The sequence below is a fragment of the Trichomycterus rosablanca genome, chromosome 6 (assembly GCF_030014385.1).
Source record: "Trichomycterus rosablanca isolate fTriRos1 chromosome 6, fTriRos1.hap1, whole genome shotgun sequence".
Classification (NCBI taxonomy): domain Eukaryota; kingdom Metazoa; phylum Chordata; class Actinopteri; order Siluriformes; family Trichomycteridae; genus Trichomycterus; species Trichomycterus rosablanca.
The window spans coordinates 7,173,910-7,192,935 of NC_085993.1; the positions used below are offsets into that span (position 1 = coordinate 7,173,910).

Consider the following 19,026-nt stretch of genomic DNA (forward strand, 5'->3'; position numbering starts at 1 on the left):
CGGTGTTAATTTTATTTACTGTTTCCTAAAAGCCAAGATGGCTGAGTGAGGAAAACCGTCAATCCGAGCCGAACCGAGAGGATGGAAGAGCGGATGAAGTGCAGCATAATTCCGCTCTGTTCTCACACCGAGAGCCGCTGCTGATGAGCGGGACGATTACGGTGTAAGGGAGAGAGCTGCTGGATCTCTGTGTGGAGGAGCTCGGCGGAGAGGGAGCGGTGAAGTGAGAGTGACCGAGCTGTAAATGGCCGAACACACAACACTGGCCTTTGTCACCGTGTCGGCCTGCACCGCCGCGCTCTCTCCACCGGCTGAGCCCAGGAAACGGCGCCTGGAGCCGGACACCGAGCCCAGCCTGAGCCGGGAGGCTGGAGCCGGAGCTTTGGAGCAGGGCAAAACTGTGAGGCTGAAGCTGAGACTCTCTGAACCTTCGGATCTACGCTCACCTGAGTTCAGCTACACCGAGCTCATCCAGGTACTGTTTACCTACTGACACACCTGACAACATGCAGAAGAGTTTTAGTACAGTCAGGAATAAAAGTAGTTAAAATGTTCTACAGGTTTCAGTGCTTCTGTCCCAGCTTAGGTGGTCAGTCATCATCAGACAGTGTTGGATGTTTATAATATCTGGTGGCTCAGTGGGTAGCACTGTCTCCTCACAGCAAGAAGGTTCTGGGTTCGATCCCCAGGTGGGGCGGTCCGGGTCCTTTCTGTGTGGAGTTTGCATGTTCTCCCCATGTCTGCGTGGATTTCCTCCGGGAGCTCCGGTTTCCTCCCACAGTCCAAAGACGTGCAAGTGAGGTGAATTGGAGATATAAAATTGTCCATGACTGTGTTCGATATAACTTTGTGAACTGATGAATCTTGTGTAAGGAGTGACTATCGTTCCTGTCATGAATGTAACCAAAGTGTAAAACATGACTTTAAAATCCTAGTAAACAAACAAACAATATCTGGTCATGATGCTACACTTCTTTGGGTGAATTTTAAGTTGAAGCCAAACCTTCACAATTGGGGTTAATATTCATGACTCATGAGTTCATAAACTCACAATCACAAACTTTCTGCTGTCCTTTCACAATCTCACCATAAACAGAGATGTTGTAAAGTCAGCTTGTTTGTGTTTAATTTCACTTTCCCTTAGGGTTCAGTGTGCAAGAAGAAACGTCAGGACCGGGTTCAGGATCTGATCGATATCGGTTTTGGATACGATGAGAGCGACTCATTTATTGATAACTCTGAAGCTGTGAGTGTCCAAATACTTGTAAATAGTTGTTTTTTGTTTTTGTTCTTTAGTCATTTAGATTGATTGATTGAAAATTTGATTGACATTTCACACTTACTGGTCACTTCAAAAGGAACACTGAACTAATACTGGGTAGAACACACTTTTCTCACCCTCAGTTTTTGTACCATGGATTATGGTTACATTATGTCAGCTGCACATTAATGTTCTACCACATCCCAAAGGTGCCCCATTTCATTCCGATCTGGTGACTGGGGAGGCCACTGAATTCATCATCATGTTGATGAAACCAATTCGAGATGATGTGTGCCTAAAGACACTATTCAGACTATGCTAGACTGGTATTAGGAGGTCAACATGTGCCGAGAAAACATCTCAAGCAAGTTGAATCCATGGATTTATACTGTTTGCATGGAATTCTGACCCAGATCGAGATGTTTCTTCGATCTTCTGGAAGTCTTACAGTTTTAGTGAGCCTGTGCCCACTGTATCTTCAAATTCATGTTCTGGTCTGACAGAAGTGAAAATGTAATGTCATTCTCTACTGTTGTAGCTCATCTGTTTCATGGTTTGATGGTCTGGTCCCAGCGAATGTAAAGATCCTTTCTGTCAGCTCGAACCAGCCTGGCTGTTTTTCACACCTGTAACATTCTAGCAACTGCTGTGCCTCTCAGAATATCATTCTCATCTTGGCCTGTCCTGTGTAGCGTGGAGCATTAATAATCCTCTCTCTTGTGTGTATTGATGTGTATTGAATTATTGTCAATGTTTTGTTATCGTGCAGTATGACGAGCTGGTCCCTTCGTCTCTCTCCACTAAGCTGGGCGGCTTCTACATCAACACGGGCACCTTGCAGTTTCGGAATACTTCAGAGTCAGAGAGCAGTGACACTGAGAGAAGCAGGCAGAACAGGGTGAGTATGAACATATTTTATTCCTCTGTCGTTCCTCCAGTGGTGGGCAGGACCAAGCATTGTGCTGTTTAATCACCAAATAAAGATTATGATGTTAAAGGGAAGCATTTTTCTTTAAAGGAGGACGATTCTGAGCTGAAGAAGGAGGATAGGAATGACCAAGCTGAAATCGATGAGAAGAATATGAAGAATAATCAGCTCGCCACACCAGGGTGGGTATTTTCTTTACACACTACACGGCCAGTAGTACAGAATTAACATGCTGCCTCCACATCATTCTCCACTTTCCTCAGAAGTTTTCCACTAGATATTGGAACTTGCCTGTTGGGATAAACTATCTATCTATCAAAAAAAAACAACTTGACTGTCCCTTGTGGATTAATAAAGTGATCTATCTATCGAACTTCCATTCAGACACAAGAGGATACAGGAAGTTGTTCCTCATAGTCAGAATATAAACATCTGAATGTCTTCTAAATAAGAAAACCAGCTAGAAGAGATAACCCAGTTCTAATTTTGGATATGCTCATCTCCCCCGGGCACTCTGGTGACCCCTGCCTTCTGCACAACCCAGTTGCCTGCAGCGGTTGGGACACACATCAGCAAATCATTTCTTTATACTCACTTTGTGCACAAGGGCATTGCCATACCGAAAGAACATTCCCTGAACTGTTACCCCGAGGTTAGATTTTTTAAAAGATCACTGTATGCTCTAGCATTTAAATTTGCTTCACTGACACAAAGTGGTGGAAACTATCAAACATAGCCATTAGGTTTCTCCTGGTATCTGCCACACTCAGATGTTTCCTTCAAACTGCCAGATAAACTTAATTGTCCAACAGCGGTATGCTTTACATTAATCTAGATGATGCTTGTCATTGTGCATGTTAATCTTGTTTGGCCTCTCAGCCATGGACACTTGATCCAGTAGGGTCCTGATAGTTTCTGGTCCAGTGTTGCTTCCAAAGGCAATTTGGTTCTTGGTAGTAATTGCTGTAATCAAAGACAGGTCATGTAATTGCTATGCTTTGAGCCCTGGCTGCTTGTTTGACTATAAGTTTAAGACTTTATTCCTTTTAGACGTTCTACCCATTTTGCACCCATTTTCCACTTTAATAATAATAATAATACATTTAATTTGTAACGCACTTTACATTTGTGTACAAATCTGCCAAAAGTGCCATAAGATAAAATACATCACTACAAATAATAAATAAATAAATAAATAAATAAAATAGCCACAATCACTACATAAATTTAAAACTATTCATAAGTTCTGCTAAAAAGAAAGGTTTTGAGTCTCTTCTTAAAAGTCCCAATCGTCTGTGGTGCCCTCAAATGGTCAGGGAGGGCATTCCAAAGGCGAGGGGCAGCAGAACAGAAGGCCCGATCACCCATGGTACTGAGATTCTTTTGTAAGTTCATCTGATTCTGTACAATTTTATCATTTAATAAAACTCTTTTTCCCCCCTCAGTGCGTGGTGTCCGGAGAAGAAGAAGAGAAAGATGTGGAATGACTCGATAAACTTAGCGGCCCTGCTGCAGAGTATTGCTGTTAGAAAGGATACTCCACCTTTACCTGAAGGTCTGCCAGCCCCCCTGGTGAAACGCATCAAAGATCTGCGTGAGGTGAGATGTTTCAGATTATTATAATTCAGTTACAGCCTTTATGGTTGTGCACTCATATTACAGGACAGAAAAGAGCTAGAAGGGTAGATCTGAATAAAAAAAAATAGAGAGAGAAAAAGGTGTTAGGATTCAGTCGTGCCCATTTCCCATTGTGTTGGATGACACCCACTGTAGCTGAGAAGGTCTGCAGGCTAGCGCCCACCTCTTCAGAGAACACGTTATCATCTCTGTATTCTTAAACTGCTTCTGTGGGCACCTGGACCAGACAGTAGGTGTCTTTGCTTCCCATTTTCATAGCGAGCCATATTGCTTACTGTGCCCTTCAGTGAGTCACACACCCCCTGTTAAAGCGTCTCAACCTATGAAAAACCAAGTCAGTTTTCCTTCCTCAGACACCAATCAGTGTCAGTTGGATGCCCGGGCCAGGTTGATAGCACAGACGTTAGAAGATCTTTGTGATGTTGCCTCATCGCATATGCACCCAAGCATTTGATTTTTTCCTTAAGTTTGTAGAAGACCTGATTATGAGTGACGAATGGTCATATAAACTTGTGCTTTCTTCATTATAGGCATCGAGCCAGTTTGATATAGAAGGGAGGAAGAAGTTCTTCACTATGGATATGAATAACATCTTACTGGAGTGAGTATGAGTACTGGAACAAAACCCAATAATTCTACATGCATGTTTGTGTTGAATTCGAGATTCTTCTCATGCTGCTGTTGATGAGTGAAGTGTAAAGTGTGCAGACACGTCTGTGGATGTATAGTGAAATTACCCTCAGCCTCTGATGTTCATGTGCTTGTTTATGTAAGCTCAACAGGCTCCTGAATTTTTCACAACAGCAAGTTCAAGTGTGTGTAGACAGCAGTAAGGCGTGGCGCTCTGCTGACTCCTCCCTCTCTCTCTCTCTGCTTCTTTACAGTATAGAGCTGCAGGTACGAGAACAACCTTTCTCTATTCAATCTGCTGTCTACTCTCATCTCGAGGCCTTCGTCCCCTGTAACAAAGAGGCTTTACTCAAACGCCTCAAAAAACTCAGCCTCAACATCCAGGTACACACACACACACACACACACACACGTACACACACACACACGTACGTATATGTACACATTCACGTTTCCAGGGCTGCTTGTTTATAAATATATTTTGAAAGGGAGTAAGTGAACTTAACTCCTCTACAGAGGAAAAATTCTACAGACAGAATTGCACAATTACTTTTTATTTACAGGATGTAAAATTTCAATAGGAATAGTAAATGTGTCCTCGAACAAACATAATGGCACATTCAACATTTTATTTTATTAATTCGATTCATCAAGCATTTAAATTCAGTAAATAAGTAGAATTTGTGCAGAAATCTCTTCCCTCTAGAGGATGTGTTCACATATTTTTGCTTAAACAAAACGCTTGTCATGTTATTGTACATATACACCGGCATGCACTCTGTCACTGAGCACACTTTTGTATTGTGTGTGTGTGTGTGTGTCAGGACTATTGTCTGCGTACTCCTCTGCTGATGCTGAAGTTAGCTGTGTGCAGCGTGATGCCTGAACAAACAGCCAGATACAACATGGACTGCATGGCTAAAGTAACAGCTAAGTACGTTTATCCCTCCTTCATCTCTTCTCCTCCGCCTTTTAATCATTTTAATCCAAAACCAAACTCAGTACAAACCGTAGTCCTACTACGGAAATATGGGTGCATCCTTACATCTCGCTTGTTCTACAGGAAACACATTTAGAAATATGGGATTTTCTCAGCTTTATGCAAATTATGTATGACGCCTAGATCAGATCAGCTCCTGTAGATCCAACAGACCAGTTCCCTCACAGCTACTTAGTTTTCTTTAGTGTGGTAAACATCAGAGACCTGCATCGGCTGGCATGAACACACATGAGAACACATTATCGGTCTTTCTAATAGAACTGTGTGTGCTGATCAGGCAGCAGTTGGAGGATGGAGAGCAGAACGGATCAGAAGATGAAGATGAAGAAAAGCCCGGGAGGAGACCGGTGGGACCACGCAAGAAATTCATCTGGGATGATAAACTCAGGTAAACCTGCATGTGTGCATGTCCTCTATACTGATTCGACCCTTCACCGCTGACTGAGGACGCCTCTCAACTGACAGACGCCTCCTCCTGCATGTACAGTCAGTACAGACTGCATTTTTCACCTGCACGAGTCGAGTTCATACACTAATGGACGCTGTGTACGGAGGGCCACACCCCCATCAGCATTATTCCTCAGCCCTGTGCAGGCGCCAGCAGGGGCCGCAGTTGCACCAGTTATGAGGACCTATGATCCGACTTTTTACTTCTAACCCTGAACAACAGCCAATCGTTGTTCATGCAGCCGCCCAGTCGGAAGGCAGAGCTGAGATTCAATACGTTGTATTCGAAACCCCAACTCTGGTGTGCTAGCGTACTTTACCGCTGCGCCACCTGAGCGGCAGGTTGTGTTTTTTAATAATAATGATGTCATTGTCCTTTCATTCTGACATACCTGTGTGTGTGTGTGTGTGTGTGTTGTAGAGCCCTGTTATGTAACCTGGTGCAGGTGAAGTTGAAGTGTTATGAGCAGGAGAAGAGCTCCCTCTCTGTAGAGGACTACCTCAAAAATTTTTTGGAGACAGAGGTTAAACCACTTTGGCCCAAAGGCTGGATGCAGGCCAGGTGAGTGGGTGTGAGCGAGTGTGTGAGATGAACAGGTGTGTTTTTTTTTTTTCCCAAAGAAAGTTGAGTATTGAACTAATCACTGACACATTACGTTATGCCAAATACACTACGTATATGGCCAAAGGTTTGTGGATACCCCTCCTAATTATCAATAATAAACAATAGCATCTATTATATGTTTTGTAGCAACAGTTTAGGGAAGGCCCTTTCCTGTTCAGTTACAACTAGGGATGCATCAATACCATTTTTTCCCAACCGAGGACAAGTACAAGTACATGTATTTTTGTACTTGCCGATACCGATACCAATACCTATTTAGAATACCGTTTTTGAAAACAAAAACACACGTGAGAAGTGACGAGGGGTTTAATGATACCACGTCCAAAAATGCACATCAACAAGTAGCGAGAGATCAAAGTGTTTGTGCGCTGATGTGATGAAATCAAGGAGGAAAAATAAATGAATCTGAGTGGATTTGGCAACACGAATAGCATGGATTGTTCTGTAGTGAGTTGGAGGTTAATTCATATTTTTGCAATGTTGGTGTTTTGTTGTTATGTTTTGTAGAGAACGATCAGGTCAGAAATACTGTAAAACGTGTGTGTGTGCCGATGTATTCTGATATAAACTATATCATCCCCCTGTCCCACCTGTTTACACTCCTCTCCTGCGTTTCCCTTCACACCGTATCCTGCGTTCTCATTGGCTGTTCGACATGTCACTCATTGCCAGTCGCACATCTCAGATCAGATATCTGACGTGCTAGAAAACTCGATCCGGTCGCCGAGCGAAAATCAGGGCAAAAATCGTGTAGTGTGAACTAGGCATAACGCAGCAACGTGCACTAGGCACACGGTATCGGATGTTTAGTATCGGAGCCTCGTTTGCGAGTACGAGTACAAGTTAATGAGCGCGGTATCGGGCAAATACCCAATACCAGTATCGGTACTCATGCATCTCTAGTTACAACTGTGACCATGTGCCTGAAGCATGGTCCATATAGCCTGCGCTCAAATTTGCCTGCACAGCCAATATTCGTGCCTGGCCAACAATGATGTTGGGGCGCAAATTCCCACAGGCACACTGGAGTTTCCTTACCTGCATACAACACATAGACACACTTGTATACATTTGCAAATTTGTGGGTTTTCTGACATTGGTAGCACAGTGGTTAGGGTTAGGGTACTGGACTAGTGAAGAAGGTCGCTGGTTCAAGCCCTACCACTGCCAGGTTGCCACTTCTGGCACCCTGAGCAAGGCCCTTACTTCAAATGCTCGAGTTGTACGATTCTTTGGATAAAACCATTTGCTAAATGCTGTTAATGTAAAAGTTCTGCAAATTTGCTGGGGCAAAAATATAAAGACAGTAGTTTTACTTGTCTTATTATTCCTAATTATTACTAAATGCTGAAACAGGAAAAGGCCTTACTGAAACCTTTCCCTCAAAGCATATCATTTATTTCATACATGTATCAGCAATGGGTGTGGCAGAAACTTCATACTTAGCGCAGGTGTCAGAATTATTTGCCACACCCATTGTCTGCAGAGTACATGGATCAGCCAGGGTTGGGAGGAAGACAAACTTTGATTTGATTGTTGTGTGTTTGTGACAGGATGCTGTTTAAGGAAAGTCGTACGGCACACGGTCACCTCACCGACCTGTAAGTACACACACACACACACACACACACTCACACATACATACTTACAGCAATGACCCCACTTTTTGCTGTTGCTGGGTTTCTGTTTTGGCTTTGCCCCTGTTTTGGATAAACTCTCTTGCACTGCCTCTTGGTGATCAGCATTTGAAACTTGAACTGAAGCTCTTAATTCATGTCTGACTGATTGGAGAGTGATAAAGATTAAGGTGTTCTTAATTGAGTGGCCAGTGGGTGTATGTACAGTATATGTATATGAGATGAAACAGTGGAAACATGCTGTTACCTCTGTGTGTGTGTGTGTGTGTGTGTGTGTGTGTGTGTGTTTAGAGGGAAGAAGAAAATCATTTTAACCCCCAGACTGACAAGAATTAAGGTAAACCAGTGTGTTATTAACAAGATTCTGTTTATTTCTGATTTCCGCCACATATTGTCACAAAATCCAGGTGTAACCAAACTTTTTGCATCATAGGAGGTGGGATCGACCCAGGAAACTGCATTAAGCTCCACCTCTTTCTCTATACACTCGACTTCTGAGATGTTCTGTTCGTCTGATTCACTGGACGAGGATCTGGCCACCAACTCCCTGGACTCCATCGCTCAGGCCATGTCTCTGCTGCAGAATTCTGTGAACGGTGTAAAGCCAAACTCCACCCCCAGCATGTCCTGCTCCTTACCTGCAGTCACAAAGCCCCTCCCACACACGACGAGCCCCGCCCAGTCGGTACCCTCAGCGTCTAGCGTATTGAAAGATGCCACATCGCTGCAAAGACAAGCACCAACTGCAGCTAACAGATCTGCTATTAGTAGTTTGAACACCACACCTGCTGCTAAGTCCCGCCCACCACAGACAACCACACCCCTGCAGAGGCCGATCAGTGCGATTAACATTAAGGCTGGGGGAACTCCGCCCCCTCCTGAAAAGCTCAAGAACTTGATTAACAAATCATGTGACAGTACTGGGCAGCAGTGTTTAAACTCTAACCTCAGCCAGTTAAACCCCAAAAATCCCCAGAGTGTGACCACGCCCCTTCAAAACAAAGCCTCGTTTGGAAGCCACCAGCAGGGTTATATAACACCCATGCAAGCTACGCTAACTAAGTCTTCCCAAAGCAGCAGTGCTTCAGTTGTCAAACTGACACACCGCCCACCTGCTCAAACCACACCCCCTGGTTCCACCCGCCACCTCTTTGTTTCTTCTTCCTCCTCCTCCGGCCCCACCCACTACCCTCCTATGGCTACACCCTCTTTTGGCTCCAACAATCATCTTCCTGCAAAGTCTCCACCACTGGTTAGCCCTACCTACCGTTCCCCGGGTCCAGCCTCGCCGTCTTCTGCCACTGGGCATCGCCCTTTTGTTTTAACACCACCAACTTCTAGCTCAAATCGCCCTCCTGCAGCCAAGCCAAGCTCCACCCATTGTCTTTCAGTTTTGACAACAACCTCCCCTGTTACCCTCCGCCCACCTGCACCAGCTCCCACAAGCACCACCCACTGCCTTTCTGTTTCGACCCAGGCGTCACCTAGCACCAATCCCACCTCTGTTCTGACTTCAGGCTCCACCCACCGCCCTTCTCTTCCCACTCTGCCCTCTGGCCTTGCCCACCTCTCCCCCATTGGCAGGCCTTCCTCTGTTCCCACTTCTACACCTGCCTCTACCCCTGGTCTCACTCATCCCCACCCACAAGGATTTAAGCTACCTTTTAGTCCAGCCTCAAAAGCAGCAACCCACAGTTCTAGTCTGCAGGACAGTAATCTCACCCTCTCACCCAGCATGTCCAATCAAGGGCAGAGACAGAGGCCGGTGGAAGGTGCCAGTCAAAGCAACAAGACCCCCACCAATCATGCATCAGCCGTAAGACTGCCTACTCCAACTGACTCTGCACTTTTGAGCCAGGTACAGATAATAGAATTACATTTTTGTGTCTATAATAGAATTAAATTTTTGTGTCTATTTGATTGTTTGAGCTAAAACAGAGGAGGCAGTTTCTGTTACAGAATCAGTAAAAGACAAATCTTCTTTATGTGTAGGTGTCATCTCTACCGATGGGTTTGGGGGTGTTTGGTGGCCTGGTGCCCGTCTCACTGCCCTTCCAGTTTCCTCTGCTTAACTTCACATCCCTGGGAAGAGCCTCACACCCACCCAACTCAGGATACACCCTCACCCAGAGTGAGTACCAAAGCCAGTGTGTCTCATTGCTGGATACTTAAAATGTCCCAGTTTGTACTCGGTTCAGTATGTACTCGGTAAGTATTTACACCCCTTAAGCGTTTATTGTTGTGGATTTGATTTTGAATGGATATAATTACTATTTTACCATCAATCTACACTAAATTACCTAGAATTACAAAGTGAAGACTTTAATTAAAAATTCTGCCAAATTGGTTGTCTGGGCAAGAACAGCCTTAGTCAGCGAGATAAAAAAGAAACCAACATTCACTTAAAGGATTCAAACTCCTGTGCAATGATGAGAGAACCTGTTGGATTGACAATCATCTTTGTAGCCTTCATAAATCAGGCCTTTTTTCTGGAAATGGGGTTACAACATTTAGTAGGTTCAGTCATTTTTGGGAGATTTTGATGTCACAATGATTCAGAAAAGTAAACATCTATTTATTTTTAAAGCTTTGAATTAATTGTTGAGTTTGGGTCTTTAAATGATCTCAGTTTCTCTAGAAAAGAACAGAAACACATGCATGAAGAACGTTAGAAGTTATAAGAGCTTCATCTTTTCCCTCCAGCTTGTGTTTCTTCCTTTCTGCCTTTGCTGCATTTTTGCTGGCTTGCTGATGTTCTCCTGATCGCTCGTTTGCTTTCTGTCCTGCTTTTTCTTTCTCCTCATCCATGATTTTGTCCTTCAGACCTGTTCAAGAGTTTGCAGTCAGGTGTTCAGGCTGCTCTTCCTCCTCATCTGCAGCTTGCTTTCTCAGGTAAAACCTCCCTCATTCCTTTTCTTCACCTTCTGCTACAATTTCTCCCTTTGCATCTGCTTTTTTATCCCCTGCTAAATAAATACACTAATTATTGTATTTATTTATTTTAGTATGTGATGCTAAAATTGCAGACTCCCATCTACACCCACTATTTTTCCCTATCTACTTGTTGCTTAACCCGAACCCCTGTTGCAATTCTTCTAGTTGCTTGTATCACCCACACTGGCTGAAGAGAGCTGAGACTGTTGTGCATTTTTTTACCTCACATAACTCCACATATACCACCACAATTAGTGCAGGTGACACAACCAGACAGCAGTAATAGCAGTAAAGTCCAATCCACGTTCCTTCCTCATGCACAGCCAGTTGTGCCTGATAGGATGCCCAGCCAGGTCGATAGCAAAGACTGAGATTTTAACTCTGTGATGGTAGACTAGTGCATTAGACTGCTGCTTTACCTGAACGCCGAGATTAGACTCAGTTGCACGTTTGTACAGATTGTGTCGATTTATTAATTTTTAACAAAATCTTTCAGTTTTTTTTCTTTCTTTCTTTTGCAGATTTGAACCAAAGCCAGGGCGGAGACACGAAGAGGAAATGAGATGATGAAAGAAAGTGTTACAGAGCTGTTATTAAATATAAAAAACATTATTAGATGATTAGAAGTATAAAGAGGAACTGAGTTGCTTCTTTTTGCGTGGAGCGTTTGGACCTAATCGATATAAATGAGCCGTTCCTCTAATTACCTACTTTTATTTTAACCCCTTCAGACCTGGAGCCAAATGTGTTACTGAAATGAATGAGTACACGTGAATTTTTACATACAGGCATCATACTTTAACAACATGTTTGAAGAATCTAAACCTCAGTACTACCTTCACCTTGTTTCACTCTAAATTGTACCATGTGACACTCAGCAGAATATTCCGCTACCACACCAACGCCGAGATTCTGAACTCCCCGGTTCTGCTCCTCGGTCGGCTGGGTGCCATCTGGTGGGCACAAGTGGCAGTGCCTGCAGCAGATACTAACTGGCCACCGTATCTACAGGGTGGGGGGCCGGACTATGTGTGGGGTGGGATCTTCATACGCTGTATAAGGACCGTGATCGGCAGAAGAGTGTAGAATATTTACCATGGCAAAAAGTGTAGCATTCATAACAATGCAAGGTGAATAAGGAGTGGAATTATGAAGAGTGCAGAAACCTGTGCAGAGTGCAGGGGCGAGAAGAGGAGGGCTGTGCACGTGTCGGAAGAGGCGTGTACAGTGACGTGCTCGCCTCAGATGCAATTGGGTATCCGTCAGCAGCAGAAGACAAATTGAGTGTGCTTAATCGAGAGGGAAAAAAAACCTTCACATTTTTACACCCATCATGGCTTTTAAATAACAAAAAATATTTATTTATAAATAAAAACACTCATCAGCAGTGATATTTAGAGAATAAAAGGTTGCGTATGCGTACAATACCCAGAACACCAAACCCACAGTAAAATACGATGGTGGAAGCATCATGATAATAGAGCTGCTTCTCTGCAAACACTACTTGAGCCTTACATGTCATGGAAAGAAACATGAATGGAGTAAAAGTATTGGGACACGTTAGAGGAGAATTAAATCTGACTGACCATGAAACTAAATCTGGATGATGAGTCCAAACATAAAGATACGAAAACTAAAAACTGTTTTTTACACAAACGATGCTGCACTATCCAGCTGATCTTCTGACCTGATTCCTATTAACAAATGTATGCAGACATTTATGTAACTGTGAGTCCATTAGAGGGAACCTCATAACCTTACAGAATTTGCCCAGGAGAATGAATTAAAATGTACATCAACTGCTTTATCCTGGTCAGGGTCACGATGGGCTCGGTTGCTCAGGGAAATAGAAGACACGAATACCCTGGAGAGGGTGCCGTTCCATTTTAGAATTTTAACCAAGCACCTCTCAGATTGGGTAGTTGAAGCTGGAGGGCCACTCAGCGCAGTTACATTCTGGAAAATGTAGTCCATAATACAATGTAATGTCCACTAAAACAACTGTCTTCCTTCTCCTGTCATTTTAAAATAAATGACTCTGGAGTTGTAGAGTGTTCCCCTAAAAGTTTATAATTCCACTTCACATTCATCTTGCTGGGTTCAGAATGCTACACTTGTTCCATGGTAAATATCAACAGGTTACTAAATTAACAGTAATAATTCTCCTGGTCTGAGGGGGGTAATGGATAAAGTGAGGTGAGGTGAGGTGAGGAGCGAGCAGGTTCCATCATGGTCATTTTGTCGCTATGTTTACAGAAGAAGACCTGAATCACTGTGGGAGGGAAGAGGTGAAGAGAACTAATTTTTTTTAATTTAGTTGCAGCTGGTGGTCATGCAGTTCAGTAGGTTTTAGATTGGACTGGATTTCATCTCCAGACTGTTAAATCTGTCGCTGTTTCACGTTAACATGGTGCATATATTTATTCTTTTATTGTTATTTTTTTGAGTTGATTGTTGGCAGAAAGTTGTATATATATAATCTAGAGAACTATAATCCAGAATATTTACAGGTTAGGATGGATATGGTGTGTAAGAGTGTCCTGTTGCTCAGTCGCTCAGTGTTTTGGTGCTGTATATCACACTGGACCTGCTTATCAAACTTGAATTTAATTTGTGTGTGTGCGGGATTGTAGCTACTCAAAAATTAATATTTAAAGTCAAAATCTGATTTTTCAATATATTGTGAGTGTTGAGAAGGTTTCCTATATGACAACATAATGTTTGCTCCGTTCAGAAGATACTAGAAAAGTGGATTATATTATAGGGTAGCTGTATTATTGGGTAACTTCCAATTTGTCCTCCGCAACCTATCCCAACAGATGAGACAAACTCCCTATTTTCTCTTGTTGATCTACAAATGCTACCTTACAAGGATCTATGGTTGTGTCCAAATCCACATAATTCAGTGATAAACAATACATGACAAATTAGTGCTTTGCTGTTAGTGTCATTTATGCTTTTTGATAATCCATATTATCTACACTAATGAGCCAAAACATTAAAACCAACCCCCAAAAATGTGCATGTGAAGGATCTATTACATTTTAATCCTGTTTATGAGGTAAATGTGTCATCACAAAGTGCATCAATCCCATGTTAACTCAGAACAAATATTCACCATCCAAAGCACTTACAACGAGCACTCAGGCATCAGAACTGGACATTGGGTAACAAGAAGGACGACTGGTCAGAAGAATTATGCTTTCTCTAAGATCACATGGACGGCTGGGCATCAATTCCATGTTAACTCCAAGTACACATTCACCCTCCAAAGCTCTTACAATGAGCATGCAGGCGTCAGAACTTGGACAGAAGGAGGGCAGTGATAGCTCAGTGGTTAAGGTACTGGACTAGTAAACAGAAGGTTGCCGGTTCAAGCCCCGCCAGCACCAAGTTGCCACTGTTGGGTCCCTGAGCAAGGCCCTTAACCCTCAATTGCTCATTGTGTTCAGCTCATTGTGTAAGTCGCTTTGGATAAAGGCGTCTGCTAAATGCCGAAAACGTAAAATGTAAAGGAGGACGATGGGTCAGAGGAATTATGCTTTCTCTAAGATCACGTGGATGGCGGGGCACATGTGCAATGTTTAGAGGAAGAGATGGATCAGAATGGACTGTTGTAAAAGCCAGCGCTCCAGCGCTCACCCTAGAGAAGTTAAAGGAGCTGCTTGTGGTCTTAATGTTATGGCTGATTGATGTGTTGTGTTAGTAAGGCTGCACTCACATGGACATTCTTGGTGTTTGTTGAATAGACAACATGGCTGCAGGTCTTCAGACCAGCCAGGCAGGAACTACTGCTCAGTACTGATTCATGAGCTCATATGAAGCTCCTGCAACAATAGTGCACAAGAGAGTAATTCATCAAGTGATCCTACTAATGTTTGTGAGGATACTGCAGGTTTATATACTGCTAATTACGCAAAAAGCAGTGAAGTCTTCTGGTTGACTGGTATGAAGACCTGCATCATAATCAGCAGTGAGGATCATGAGGCCATGCAGCGAAACTGAAGGACATTATGAAACTTACTTTCTACACCACCAAATAAGTCAAACGCTGCTGTCTGTATAGTTACAATAAATTAAAAATAAATGTATTACTTTAAATCCATCATTTCTGGACAGCTGTGTTCCAGTAGCAGTATGTAAACATTTAATTTGTACAGATTCAGTAAATGATAAATAAATTAAATTGCTGCTCCACTTTGTAAAAAAAAAAAAAAAAAAAAAAAAAAAAAAAAACGCCCCCTGCTGGCTGAGAGGAGCTGATACGCAAATGTTGAGATGCTATAAACTTTGCAAATCATCCATTATTTGTGCAGATGCCACAACCACACAGCAGAGGGTGCAATTATACAGCAGCAATGAAACCCATTCAACCTCCCCTCCACCCAGCACTTGAACTGAAGAGCCACTGCACCACGTGAGCAGGCTGAATTCAGGCCTACAGTCAGTCTACAGATGCATCTTCGCTTAAGAGATTAAAGTAAAAGAAACTATGCAGGATAAACGCTGTTAAACTGCAAACATTTCATGTTTGTCACCCAGAAATACCTCTGATTAGTTCTTCCACTCAGTCTCATCAACCCAACATCAACTCATCAAACAACAACTCACGGCTCCTTTCATTTTCAAAACATGTTTTTTTTATTTAGGGTTTAGTTGATGAAACCAAAGAGGATAAGATTAATAACAATGCGTGAGTGTGTGCATCTGTGTTACAGCCTGCACCCTCAAGTACCTTAACATCCATAGCATAGCAGAATTAAACGTTGTGTTTGTACATGAACAGTGATTTTTTTTTTTAGTTGATCTGAAATAATTTTTTTTTGATGTGGATTATTTCCGTTTCTGTAATAAAACTGTGGTTGTTAATCTGCTGTTGTGACTTTATTGCATTTTTTGAACATGCATAAAACAGTCGGAGCAGTGCTAGCTTAACGGTTAAGCCACTAGTTTGTTTGTTTATTAGGATTTTAACGTCATGTTTCACACTTTGGTTACATTCATGACAGGAACGGTAGTTACTCATTACACAAGATTCATCAGTTCACAAGGTTATATCAAACACAGTCATGGACAATTTAGTGTCTCCAATTTACCTCACTTGCACGTCTTTGGACTGTGGGAGGAAACCGGAGCTCCTGGAGTAAACCCACACAGACACGGGGAGAACATGCAAACTCCACACAGAAAGGACCCGGACCGCCCCACCTCGGAATCGAACCCAGGACCTTCTTGCTGTGAGGCGACAGTGCTACCCAATTAGCCACCGGGCCGCCCTTAAGCCACTAGTAACCAGAAGGTTGTTTTAGTCACACCATTGAACAAGGCTGTTACTGTTCAACTACTTCCAGTGCATTCAGGACAGCCTCATCTAACATCAGTTCCTTCAGGTGTCCGATTCAACCACCCTAACCTGATTGGCTAATGTGTAACGTTTACTAAAGCTTAGTTGGACTCAGGTCACATTTAACACATTCTCCAAATCTCCTTCTCTCCCAAATCTACAGCATTAAAAAAAAGCTCATTAACGCAGTTTACCACCGCAAAGCATCAGCCAGGACATGACATCACAACTCGGAGAAATCAACAGAAGAAAAGAACAGAAACAGATTTTCTTCTATAATGAAGCTTTTATTATTGTTTCCTTTACAAAAACAAACAAAAAAAATCACTGTGGTCTAGAAATACAGGAAGATTATAGAAGGGAATAAAGGAGAAATTACGTGCAGCCAAACATCTGCTCGTCCACAGCCAGCCATCAGAATAATCTGAATGAGATGATAATAATAATTATTCTAATAATAATAGTAGATAAATGATGGAGGATATAAAGCTTTGAACCAAACCGAATTCTGCATTCGGAGGATTTAAAACACTGAAGCTGGTTTAATACTAAAATATGAAAAACAGAACTGATATGATTCAGAGCGCCAGGAAAGAAAATCCAAAGGATTACATAGTGTTTATTATTCTCACATCAGTTCATCTTCATGTTCAACTTCTCACCTCACAAACTGTCCTTCATATTTGTATCATTAGTGACTAAGGCACTTTGTTTTAAAGTGATATCAATACACAATAATGTTTACACAAGTCCACACCGTGTCCTGACCATCAATTCTTCTATTCAGATTCAGAGAACCTGAAGTTCAGCTCACAGAGAGATGACCTGTAATTTATTGTTCTTTAACAAGTCGCTCAGGTCCTAAAGCAGCAAAGCCCTCCTACACCATCACACCTCCACTATCATGTGCCACTGTTGCTGTAATGTGCTGATTATGAAATGCACTGTAGCATTTGTTGCTTTTTACAAGACATGAAAACAGTGTAGTCCAAAATGGTTTCATTTCATTTGTTTTTATCCCCTAAAATTTGTATGTGCAACTTGTAAAACATTTTATTTTAAGCAGGTTCCCTAACAGCTTATTAATTTATTAAGTCCAAATGTAATCAACCAGCTGGGACCAGTTCGGTGTCTGAAGTTTGTAATGAAGTAATGGCTGCTTACAGCTAGCAGCTAATATATGAAGCATTTCGGTCTTGAAGCTTTGACTCAAACACTTGTACAATTTCACATCTTTTGAGGCCACTGGATCTACATATACAATTCACTTTTTTGAAAGCACATGACTAACAGTCTCACCGTACTACACATGTTAGTGTCAATTCAAGTTTCCAGACACTAGGGGGTAGTAAAGTCCAAGCTTCAGAAGGACTGTTTTAGAGTTCGCTGAGTCCGCTGATATTGCTATGTGTGAGCGCTGTGTTTTTCACAGAACATGTGAAACGCAAGATTAAATTACTGATATCCACCCCTATATTCTTATTGCTTATGTTTTTAAGTGTCTAGGCATAACAAATGAAAGATTATACTTTCCATAATCCCTTAATGCTGATAGATCAATCACCTCATATTTACTGCTAATTCATAGACTCCTTCATGTAAATTATTTTAGGAATGAATAAAGTGCCCATATTAAAGCAAAAACAATAAACAACATCCTATGTGGCTGTTCATAAATTAGTGTTTTTTTCCATGTTTTACCACCACTTTCCCTAGAATCACTGTGCACAATCACCCATCCCCCCCCCCCTTGAGAATTTGAAACATGGATACTAACTGTAGTGTATAACACTATATATCGCATAATATATCGTAAACAATACATACTGACTTCATCAAAACCACTAGGACCGCTTGCAAAATAATAAACACAAAAAATGTCAAATAGCAGTTCTAGCTAATAAACTTCATTCAGTGTGAGCGGAACATTGTTTCATATTTCAGACAAACGCATGGACTTGAGTAAACATGTGCCCCGTGACTTAGGGCTTTTAACATTTTAATCAATTATGTTTAGTGTGGAAGATCTGCAGGGACGTCCTTATTAAAAACTTTAAATAAATGAAGTGCCTCAAAAATGATCCCTCAACAATAAGAGTTCCAGTCAAACAACTGAGATGATCCTTCAGAACTTTTCCAGTTCCCCCCACATCTTTATATGGTACTGACACCAAAGGTTTTCCTCAAACAAGCAGCTTTGATTTCTTCATTAAGATAGAGAGAATTCCTTCGTTACTTCCAGTCAGAGAGCTTTCTGTGCAGCTCCAATTTTTTGCCTTCAAGTTTCACCACATAGTCCCAAAAGAAAAAGAAAAAAACAGCCCATAAACTAGAACAGAACGAGAAGTTTGAGATGTTTCTGTATTCGAAGGTTTTTCATTAGATCTAGTTCATATAATTAATGGTATGGAATGATGCTAACCCTAACGCCTCATCACAGGGCATTATAACCTGTGATTTTTTTTTTTACTCAAGTGATCTATACACATATTTTTTAGTGTTTACTTCCAGAGAACAAAGTGAGCAGCCAATGCATCGGAACATCTCGCTCCTCCTCCAGCCCAAAATACTTCAATCCTGCC

At 42.1% G+C, this 19,026-nt stretch overlaps 1 protein-coding gene across 3 annotated transcripts; it reads left to right on the forward strand.

The window, feature by feature from the left end:
* Positions 1–32: 32 nt before the first annotated feature.
* Positions 33–14,030, forward strand: ubn2a (ubinuclein 2a). Of its 3 annotated transcripts, XM_062997330.1 has the most exons (16): positions 33–475; positions 1,145–1,246; positions 2,031–2,159; positions 2,280–2,371; positions 3,635–3,788; positions 4,358–4,428; positions 4,712–4,841; positions 5,282–5,391; positions 5,735–5,845; positions 6,326–6,466; positions 8,083–8,130; positions 8,458–8,503; positions 8,600–10,024; positions 10,159–10,297; positions 10,990–11,058; positions 11,622–14,030. In XM_062997330.1, the coding sequence occupies exons 1-16, from the start codon at positions 245–247 to the stop codon at positions 11,660–11,662; spliced, it is 3,039 nt and encodes a 1,012-aa protein (XP_062853400.1). In that variant the 5' UTR covers positions 33–244; the 3' UTR covers positions 11,663–14,030. The 3 variants fall into 3 exon arrangements, with proteins under 3 accessions (XP_062853400.1, XP_062853401.1, XP_062853403.1); XM_062997331.1 differs by lacking the exon at positions 10,990–11,058; XM_062997333.1 differs by lacking the exon at positions 1,145–1,246.
* Positions 14,031–19,026: the final 4,996 nt, after the last annotated feature.